Below are 11,211 nucleotides of genomic sequence, written 5' to 3'. Positions count from 1 at the left end.
CGCACACACACACACACAGCACACACACACACACACACACACACACACCTTGTCCATCGTCTCTGCTGCTGTTCTGCGTTGTAGTTGCTCGTCGGTTTTTTTCTCTGTCGGTCTCCCTGTATTGCTGAGTCAGCATTATTTGATGCCTCGCCACGCCACCAACGACACGGCCAACGACGCCGCGAACAACACCAGTTCGCCACTGCACGCTGCGACTGATTGCGTGTTGTTGTTGTTGTTGTGGGTGCAGCTTGTGTTGCCCACACCACAACACAACACACCACGCACGCAGGACTGGCTGCACACGCGCACAGGCACACACACACAACGTGCGGGTTCGCCACCAACGGAGGATCGAAGTGCAGTGGCGTTGTGGATGTTTTGGTTTGGGTTGGTTGGGCGGTGACGAGGCGTTTTGTCGTGCTGCTCACGCTTCAAAGCAACGGTGCCCGTTGTTGCGCCAACAGCACGCCCCTCCACGCCTGCCGCCCCGCCGCTTGCTTTCCGCCTCGTTCGCGTGTGTCGACATTGGTCGTTGTTTTGGTTTCTCCACCGTTGGTGTGCTGCTGGCCAGGCGTGTCGAGCTGCATGTCGAGCGGTTGCCCCGTGACTTCCACAGCAACTGCCCCTGTTTCCAGACGGCTCTTTACATGTCATCATTGTTCACGCACCCACACGCGCGCGCAGCAACTCAACACACACAAGCACACAAGCACACACAAGCACACACAAGCACACAAGCACACAAGCACCCACCACTGCAGCACCACCAGCCAGCAGTGGCGCGCGACTTTCTTTGTGGTGCACCCTCCTCGTCGTCACCGATCCGCTCACACGCAGCAACAACAAGGCCTGGCTGCGTGACAACACGGTGTTTCTCCCACCAACACCCGGGCACAACACGCCCGTCGGCACACCAACCAACCGTCCAGCAAGCAAGTCTGCAAGCACAGCACTCAACAAAAATCAGCAACCCGGCATTGCTCTTGGCGTCCACCCTCCTTTCTCACCCACTCCCTCCCAGCACACTCTCCAGCCTACGTGAAACGCACACACATGAGCAGCTGCAGAGAGCACCTCTCCATCGCCACCCCCCGCCCACACACAAACACACAAACAGCAGCCGTCACACCAGCACCCAGCAGTAACATCTCCCCACTTGCTCTCCGTGATCTGATCTGAGCGAGTTCACTCCGCGCCCACAAGCCGCCACAGACCTCCCGCGAGCGCTGGTGCAAGAGTCACGCGCTGCGGCAACCACACTTCTGCCTGTTACATGGCGCAAGCCCCAGCCACCGCACAAGCAGCAAGCACAAGCACAGCCGCCGACACACGCACAACGCCAGCAACTGCCGCAGCCACAGCAACACCACGCATCACTTGTCTTCAGGCCACATCACCTCGCCCAGCACTATGCGGCATGTCGCATAGGCACAGCAGACACATGACCACCACCACCACCACGGCCACGGCCACCATGCAGGCGTTCATCGTGGTGCTGGCACTCGCTCTTGCCACAGGTGCGTGCACACACACACACACACACATGCACACACACACACACACACATGCACACACACACATGCACACACATGCACACACACACACATGCACATGCACATCACGTCTCATCACAGCATGCCTTGATTTGATGATCAATGCAATGTGGAACCAGCACATGCTTGTGCTTGCTTGCACTGCCAAAACGTGCAGGTCACAGCAGCAGGTGCTGTGTGCTCTGCTGTATGACTGTGCTTCATCGTGCTGGCATGCATGCGCACTCACCTCATGCAAATTGCACACACAACACAAACACAAACACACACACAACACACAACACACAACACACAACACACAACACACAACTGCGTGGTCGCAGGGGTGCATGGCGCGTGCAACTGGGAGCCTGTTGCCAGCAGCTGCTCCGTCGCATGTGGTGGAGGTGTCCAACACGTTGACTACACCTGTGTGTGCGCATCTTCCTCCACCACGAGCCAATGCAGCACTCCCAAACCAGGTATGTGTGTGTGCGTGTGTGTGTGTGTGTGTGTGTGTGTGTGTGTGTGTGTGTGTGTGTGTGTGTGCTTGCATCGTTCATGCACTGCCATGTATGAGTGCCAGCATGAGTGCTCACAGCTGCTCAACTCTTGAACCAACACATCAACCAACATATCAACCAACACATCAACCAACCAACACATCAACGAACATCAACCAACCAATTAACCCCCCCCCCCCCCGGTCTCACCCCCTCTATCGCTCCTTATTGCTCCACCACACCTATGTTTCATGGCACACCAACAGCACCACATACACGCGCGTGCAACGAAGAGCAGTGCGCCTACTGCCACACGTTTCACTTCACCAACGTCCCACTGAACGTGCGCCACAGCGACATCATTTCCGCCGCCCAGCTGGCATTCTCGCCACCAAACACCACCATTGCCGCATCCACAACAGCCCCGCCCGTCGTGGTCGGGCCAGCCTCAACCACAAACCCCAACAACAGAGTCAACGATTCCACCACAATCGCGAACAACAACGACAACAGCAACAGCAACAGCAACATGCCGTCATCAGCGCTGCTGGGCGACCACACCGCCTTTCGCTGGATCTCCCCAGACAACACTGTTGTGCTTGCGTTTGACCCGGACACGCAGCTGTGGGTGGTCACCCACACCACCACGGGCGACGTGCTTGCAAGCACGCCCTCCCACCCGCCGTTTGTGTCCTCTGCTGGCACCCCAGCCCTGTGGGACATGTTTGATCCCGCGGTGGTTGCGTTTCAGGTTGCCCGCACCGCGCGTATGGTGTGCAGCGCATGCCATGTCGACGATGACAGCGAACCCGCCGAGTTTTTTCTTCGCAAGGACACGTGTGCGCAGGTGTGTTGAGCAATGTGTGTTGCGGCGGTGGTGTCTTTGTTCGTGCTGTTCACTTGCTGCTGCCGTTCAACCTGGCTGTTTTCAATGACAAGCACTCAACTGACCATCTTTCTCTCCGTGCACCACACACACACACACACACACACACACACACACACACACACACACACACACACACACACGCACACACAAAACACACGCACAAAACACACACATAACACACATAACACACACACACGCACACACATAACACAGGTGTCGCCTGCGTGTGCGTCTTCCGAGCAAGTTGCTGCGCCCACGGCCACATCGGATCGCGTGTGCTCCAATGCACGCTGCACCGACAACTGCGCCAACTGCACACGTGACGGCGCGTGCGTGCTCTGCCCGACATACACATACCTGCACGACGGCCAGTGCGTGACATCGTGCCCGTCACCGCTCATTGCAGACGATGTGACCCGCTCCTGTCGCGTGTGCGGCGCCGCCCACTACCCAGCAGCAGCAACAGCAGCAGCAGCAGCAGCAGACGGTCGTGGTGACAGTACACAGTGCCTGCCGTGCTCGCAGGCGACGTGCTATGCGTGCGGGCTGAATGGCGAGTGCGTGTGCGACATTGGGTCGACGCTGACCAGTGGCGAGTGCATCCACACCGCCGGCACCACAACCGTATTTGTCCAGACACACGACGCCAATCCCTTCAACTCAACGTTCGTGCTTGCACACCTTTGCTTTTAACATGATGCCTTGTACTTACCGTTGCACATGCGTGCATGAACCACGACCCTATGCTGTCTCGTGCTCACCCACCACCGCCAATCACCACCGTCAGGGTGCTTCGACGGGAACTGGAAGCCCTGCTGCACGCGCGCGTGTACTTTGAGTTTGTGGGCAGCGGCAACGCCGTGTCTGTCACCTTCTCCGCGTGTAGAACAGAGACCCGCCTGTGTCTTGCCTCAGGCCTTTTGCAAGCCGTGAGTATAACCCCACGCCATTTTGTGTGATTACGAGTGTGGTGACCGATGTGGTTGGTGTTCATGACGAGTGTCTCCCTTCCATTCTGCCCTGCCCCGCGAGAGCGCAACATGCACACACATGCACACGGCTGCATATCAATTACAGTTGCGCAGCCTACAGTGCAACACAACACATCGCGCAACTCTTGCTCACCCGCTTCTCGTTTTGTGTCTCTCCTCACTCTCTCGCTTGCATGTGTTAGCTGGTGATGGACGAAGACACATTGCGGCAGTTGGAGCAGGACACAGGGTACACTCTGACGGTGCTTGCAAGCACGCCGACAACCACCACGACTGGTGCTCCGCCAGCTTCCAACTCGGGCGTCCCAGGTCAGATCCCACACACGGCGGCAATGGAAGTGGCGTGGCGGTGTTGGTGTTGGGTGGGAGAACGTGTCATAGCGTCAGACCAACGAACCAGGAGGGAGCAGGAGAGGTGGAAGAAAGTGTGTGTGTGTGTGTGTGAGTGTGTGTGTGTGTGAGTGTGTGTGTGTGTGTGTGTGCGTGTGTGCGTGTGTGCGTGTGTGTGTATCACCCATCTCTCATCCCGCATGTGTGCACGTTACGGTTGATTTTTTCAGGCCTGTCTGATCTGGCGTACATCCTGATTGCGGTTGGAGGATTTCTCCTCCTCGTTGTTCTCGGTTTTGTCGTCTCCATCGCCTGCACTTCGAACAAGAGGTGCAGCGCCCGCTTTGTTTTTTTGTTTGTATGTTTGTTTGTATGTTTGTTTGTTTGTTTGTTTGTTTGTTTGTTTGTTTGTTTGTTTGTTTGTTTGTTTGTATGTTGTTTGTTTGTTTGTTTGTTTGTATGTTTATTGCTCTTGTTTCTGTGCGGCATTGCACTTCCTGCTGCCCGCGTACTCACGTGTGACTGGTTTATGTCCACCCTTTGTGCTTGCAGGCAAAAGCGCCGCAATGAACTGCGGCTGACCAGCAACGGGCACTCGCCGAGCAAAGGCGACCGCGCTCGCGATCACCACAAGAGGAGGCGAAAGCACCACAAGCACGCCAACAACCAGCGAAAGGCAAACGCCCTCAATGCCCTCGAATACGACGACACACCCCTCTGCAATGTGACATCAGAAATGTCAGTTTCCATCCCCGCAGGGTGTGCACGTGTACCACGCACGCACACACACACACACACACACACACACAACACATACACGCGCACGCACGCACGCACGCACACACACACACTCTCTCTCTCTCTCTCTCTCTCTCGCATTGTTCAGCAACTCACTTGATGCAATGCCATCTTGCTGCTGTCGTGTTCAGGCTGCTTGGATCCGAGACAGAGGGTGCTGCTAGTGTTGACTTGTGCACGCGTTTCCACGATGTGCTCAAGTGGTGGAAGACATCAGAGCTTGTCCGCGGCGTCGGCCTCTCAAAGTCAGTAACTCGACTGCTTGCTCGCGCTGACCTTCCATCGTTGATTGTGTGCACGTGTGTGCGTGTAAGTGTGACGCCATTGCGTGCGCTTCCTCGTCTGCTTCAAAGGCTCACCACTCACCATCAATCACCATCAATTACCATCAATCACCATCAATCACCACCAATCACCACCACCACCACCAGGACCGGGCGGCCGTACGCGTGGTTCCTCGGCCTCGTGTCGACGGAGCGATCAGAGCAGATTCTCCTCTCCAGCTGTGAGGGCGCTTTCCACATCCGCGTCTCACGCGACTTTCCGGGGTTCGTTGCCTCGTCTAGCTGTCACTGTACTCGTATGCAGGCGTGCGCATCAACCATGTGTGCGGGCGTATTTGTCTATGTGTATGTTGCAGTACAGCCATGCACACACACACACACACAATCCTCATTGCACACGGAAGAATGCAGCCCCATTCACTCGCCTGGTCTCTGTCTGCCGTGCACTTGTCTCACGTGTTCCTTCCTTCCCTTCCTTCCTCGACTTCATCGTTGCTGCAGGTATGTGCTGTCTGCGCACCACAAGAACCGTGTGTACCACTACGACATTCACGTCGTCCGCCGCCACCGCTACCGCATTGCTGGCGACGCCGGTGGTAACGCCCGCCACAAGTCACTGCGCAGCATCGTTCACTACCACGCTCGCGCACCGCTCAAGGTACAGCCGCTGTGATGTGGTTGCTTGCTGTCGGTCACACATGTGGACTGCTGTCAACATTGGTGCCCTGATTCCCTGTTTGGCTTTCACCCAAAGCCGCTCTCACTCATTCCCATTCTCCTTCTTCACCCTCTCCTCCTTCCCACCACCACCACCACCACCACCACCACCCCTGCCACGGCGACTGCAGGGTGCCGGGTATCTGCGGCGGCCGTGTGGCGACCGCGCCGTGTCGTACCACGAGCTCATCCGCATGGTCCGCAGCATGACAATGACCGCGTAAGTTCACGCAAATGCCACACTCAAGAGGAAGAGCCGAAACCCACACATACATATGCGTGTAGTACACACATTCCTGCATGCACAGCCACACATACACACGCGCACAAGCCCTCGCACATGCTCACACCACCGCCACCGCCACCACTGCCAGGTCCATCTTTGATGTTCCGAGCGAGGCGGCGCCACGGGGGCGACGGGAGCGACCGGCGACATTCTACCGCGAAGCGGACAGTGATGAGGAGAGCCAGATCTATTACACCCTCGAGGAGCTTCAGGCGCAGCAGGAGCCAATCTACCAAACCCTCTCAGAGACAGGTGTGTGCGTGTGTGTGTGTGTGTGTTTGTGTGTTGATCTTTCGCTCGTCATGTGCACGCCTTCAAATGGTGTGGATTGCGTGCTTGCCGCTCAGCGAGCCTCCTCGCAGCGATTTTCACAGCGGAAACACCAATCACCCCCCTCCCGTCCATCACGCCAACACCCCCACGTCAACATAATTATAGCTCACGTTCAAACTCATGCCTGTTCTGTATGCTTTCATCTCTCCCCCCCCCCGGCCCGCCAACAGAGCGCCAGACACGCGAGTTGGAGATTCGGGCAGAGCTGGAGGCCGACAGCGACAACGGCGCCGAAGTCATGCAACTGCCGCACTCTGATGTTGATGTTGATGACGATGATGTTGACGATGACGATGACGACGATGCCGAGGATATGGATGTGAGCCACGACGCGTCGCACAACCGCTCCTCTGCGGACTCGAGTGCACAGCAGAGCGAGGGCCATCGTCGCGTGCGTGCACTGCAGCACCTCAACCGCCACATTGCCAGGTTCTCGCACGCCGAGGACCCAGTGCATGCTGGCAGACAACATACGGGCGCAGGCGCAGGTGCAGTGCATGTGCGCGAAAGCTTGCTGCAGTTTGACACGGATGTGCGGAATCACCCGCAGCAGCTGCTGCAACAGCAAGAGCATCACCTCAACGACGCAAGCGCGCTGCTGCATGCTGACTCTGCCGACCAGACGCGCGACCACCACCTGTTTGCGTCGTCTGCGGCGCTGCTTGACTTTGACACACCGGATCACGCGTTGCGGCGATCACACTCCCTGCCCACCCTGGCCGCATGCCAGGCCATCGCGTCCCAGCTGCCCCGCCTTCGCCACCACCGCCGTCGTCACGACAAGCACTGTGGTGATGACAGTGAGGAGGACAACCAGCAAGCGTCATTGTCGCACGGAGCAGCTGCAAAACCAACAGCAACAGCAACAACAACAACAACAAGGTCATCATCCTCGCCACCGCCGCTGCCGTCTCCTCTGCACACGCTCTCGCTTCGCGAGCATCACCCTGCTCGCTCCCAGTCTGTCGGGGTGTCCAGCGTGTACGACCACGAGCCCTGGCTCGCGGCAACGGTTGTCTCCAACCCTTCGCGCGAGCTTGGTGCCAATGCGCTGCGGCGTTGGCCCGGCCGGGCAGGTGCACCCCCAGGCCTGCTACACCCGCGCCACGAACTCGCCTGTGCACTCGTCAGCGGTGTGCGCAGTGGCAACCTGTCGTCCCACGGCGATGGCAGCTCTGGGTCGCGCGGCACCGACGCAGATGGCGAGAGCCCTTGGTCGCTTGGGTCGTCGCCGCGTGCCACGTCTGCAAACCCTGGGCGAGGCCTCATTCATGGTGGCCGTGATGACGCCATCGCACACACACGCACTGCTGTGCTGGCTGATACCGCTGCTGAGGACGAAGGCGACGGCGTGGTCATCGAGCGTGCGCGTGTTGTTGCTCGAGGCGTGGCAGACAGGCGTCGCGTCTTGCTGCGCGGTGGCGATGATGACGATGACGACATCAACAGCTATGCGTCTGTTGTTGAAGGTGGCCAGTCCTACGCCAGCGTGCTTCCGATTGACGTGGGCGCATATGCCACCATCGTGGACGACGACGAAGACGCGCGGGATGTCGGCTCGTACGTGAGTGTCGACGACGTGGGCTCGTATGCGAGCGTGACCGGCAACAGTGGCGATCCTCGCCGCGTGCTCCAGCTGGATCCATCACCGCTGGCACAGCACACTCAGCGGTGGAGCGATGAGGACGTGCCGAACAAGAGCAGCAACGGGGCTGGGCGCCACAACGCACCACACCCGCTCACGACGACAGCGACGGCAACGGGCACCGACAGCGGCAGCACCGGATACGCGAGCGGGGGCAGCAGCGGGGGCGATGGGAACGAGGGCCGGCCCAAGTTCCACCGCGTGCCGCTGCAGACGGCGATCAAGAACGTGGCGGCGGCGCGGAAGGGCGCAGACGACTGGCGCCGTCGGTCCCGCGGTGTCGAGGTGGACGCAGACGTGATTCTCCGCACATCACCAAGCCGAACGGCATGCGCTGCGCAGCAAACTGCAGGTAGCAACAACAACAGCAACAGCAGCAGTGGTGGCGATGGCAGTGGTGATGGTGGGAGGCGGCACAGGCTCCGGCGCAGGTCGCAGCAGTCAGCGGAGCTCGCCGCCGCTGCTGATGCCAATGATGTTGGCATGACCGCGATGATTGCGAGCACGGCTGGCTGCACGCCGCCATCTTTACAGACGCGAGCTCGGCCCAATCGCAGCAGGGGCAACGGCAGCAGCAGGAGCAGGAAGAAACGCCACTCCTCGCAGCCCCGCCCACACGGCAGCACGCATGCCGATGACGATGATGACGATGATGACGACGTTTACAACGGCCACGATGGCGGCGATCGAAGGAGACGCAGCAGCGAGGAACCACGGCGGCGGCGGCACCGGCGACACAGCGCGTCATGGCGGTCTGTTGAGCGCCAACAGTCGTCTTCGCCACGCCTGTTGCTCCTACAGTCACAGCAGTCGCAGCAGTCACAATCGCCTGTGAGGGCAGAGGGTGCTGTGCGACAGCGTGTGCTGCAGTTGCAGCGGCAGATGTTGCCTGACCCCGTGGCCGTGACGCGGGTGCACGTGGGCGCACCATCACACCCAGCATCATCCCATGGGCAGCATCGTCAACATCACCCCCGCATGGCGTACCGTCACATGTCCGCCGACAGCGCCGCTGACACCCACGCACATCACCATCACCATGCGGATCAGTTTGCGCACCAGCAACCGGGGCAGCTTCAGCAGCGGGAGAGCAGGCGCATCAAGGGGCGAAGCGTTGATGTGATGGCGCGACCATCAACACCGCCAACGCAGCTGCACTGCCACGACAACCGCAGCAGCTACCCCCTCTCCGCACACAACGTGTCGAGCAGCGTGTCCCCGCGGCGCGTGGTGCTCACGCGATCAGGGACGCCGCCCTTGCATCATGGCGCTGGCCTGTACACGAAGAATTCGCCGGCGTTTGGCGCTGTGCCGCCGCCATCGCGCCCCGATCGTGGCGTGCGCGAACGCACATCCTCTCCACTCGCCACACAGCTCATGGTGAGAGGGCAAACGTGCTGTGCTGGTGTTTACGTTTGTGTTCTTGTGTGTGTGTGTGTGTGTGTGTGTGTGTGTGTGTGTGTGTGTTTTCTTGTGTGTGCATGTGTGTGTGTGTATGCGTCATGACGTTGGTGTTCATCGCGTGTACTGCTTGGCATACACGTTGGACATTAGCATGCTGCTGTCCTCACTCGCTTGTGTGTCTTTCAACCCTTTGCTGTGCAACAGGAGCAGAGCTTGTATCGTTCCACATCCCCACAGGTGTTCCAGCAGCATCATCCACAACAGCCTGCGATGGTGTTGGAGTCAAGTCTGCCACCTCCACCGCCGTACACACGCGCATCGGCGCCAAACCCACTGCGGCGCACGCGAACGAGCCATGACGTGCAGGGACGCAGATCACCACCCCCGTACTCCGCACTGCACCCACAGGTGTGTGCTGCTGGCACACAAGCACTTGTTGGGCTGGCGCATGCTTGATGTGGTGCGCCTAGATGCGTGTTTGCCTGCTGTGGTGTCCTTTGCACACACACACTCACTTGCACACATGCACATACATGTTCACGCATGTTCACGCTTTGGGCCTTTGCAGCTCTCAACATCGGCTGAGCATGGACGCACACGCTCCCGCTCCGAGCGCTATCAACGAGTGAGTGTGTGGGTGTGTGTGCGTGTGTGTGTGTGCGTGTGTGTGTTTGCTGTGCTTGAGTGTGGTGCATGATTCGTGATGTGTGCGCTTGTGAATCTGGGTTCCCATTACCTTTCGACTTCATTACGCTTCTCTCTCTGCATCTCTTTTTCTTTCACTCACGGTTTCGCTCACTCACACAACGTCCATGTGTCACCTCCAACAGCGCTCCTTGCCTGTGCAGGAGCTGTAACATCAGAGGCGTTGACGCGGTATCGTTGTACTCCACCGTATCGTGGCACTGCTGCGACTGGCCAAAACTGTTTGACACCTGACTGTCACTGCAACTACAGCAGTGAACTGGCGGAGCCATGCGGGGCTGTTCCAACGTGCTTGTGGTTGCTCTTAATGTCGCCCCCTTGCACGACTTTAGACCACCAGCTTGCTTCAGTGTTGCGTATTTAGTCGTCGTTGGTCATATTCAATTATGCAAGGCATTCCATTTGTGTGTGTGTGTGTGTGTGTGTGTTTGTTACATGTGCTTCAAACGTGTGCATGCTTGTCTTATGTTTATATTCACATCATTTGTACTGGCTGCTTGTCACTACTGCCCTGCTCTTTGCTCTAAGTCACATCACGGTAATTAAATGCATCACCCTCCACATCGCATCCGCGCATACACACATACACACACACACACACACACACACACACACACACACACAACTAACCCGTTACAGAATATTCAATGGAGAGGAGGATACCTACCATCATCAGTATGGCGAGCTGTCGGCTTCTCGTATATAAGTACCTGATACGTAACGCCCGAGAATTAGAAATACCTACTAGCTGCCATGCCGAGGTCGCCGGCTTGGTTCACTTTAATTGACC

General features: G+C 58.2%; 2 protein-coding genes across 2 annotated transcripts in view; one reads left to right on the top strand and one right to left on the bottom strand.

Annotated features, from left to right (window-relative positions):
- PTSG_11316 (uncharacterized protein) overlaps positions 1–129 on the bottom strand; it is a gene marked incomplete at its 3' end in the record, with an annotated part of 2,899 nt that extends 2,770 nt beyond the window's left edge. Inside the window, exon 1 of the mRNA XM_004987618.1 lies at positions 49–129. Within this exon, the coding sequence (XP_004987675.1) occupies positions 49–57 (9 nt within the window). The 5' untranslated portion in view covers positions 58–129. The remainder of the gene's footprint in view (positions 1–48) is intronic.
- A 318-nt stretch (positions 130–447) lies between these two features.
- On the top strand, positions 448–10,982 carry PTSG_11315 (uncharacterized protein). Its single transcript, XM_004987617.1, has 17 exons — positions 448–1,520; positions 1,880–2,017; positions 2,305–2,885; positions 3,141–3,592; positions 3,715–3,856; positions 4,102–4,228; positions 4,480–4,579; positions 4,802–4,987; positions 5,179–5,292; positions 5,479–5,595; positions 5,833–5,989; positions 6,180–6,268; positions 6,423–6,586; positions 6,838–9,692; positions 9,921–10,124; positions 10,285–10,341; positions 10,547–10,982. The coding sequence occupies exons 1-17, from the start codon at positions 1,277–1,279 to the stop codon at positions 10,571–10,573; spliced, it is 5,754 nt and encodes a 1,917-aa protein (XP_004987674.1). The 5' UTR covers positions 448–1,276; the 3' UTR covers positions 10,574–10,982.
- The last annotated feature ends 229 nt before the right edge of the window (positions 10,983–11,211 follow it).

The sequence above is a fragment of the Salpingoeca rosetta genome (assembly GCF_000188695.1).
Source record: "Salpingoeca rosetta unplaced genomic scaffold supercont1.43, whole genome shotgun sequence".
NCBI lineage: Eukaryota > Choanoflagellata > Craspedida > Salpingoecidae > Salpingoeca > Salpingoeca rosetta.
This window is presented reverse-complemented; position numbering and strand designations above follow the sequence as displayed.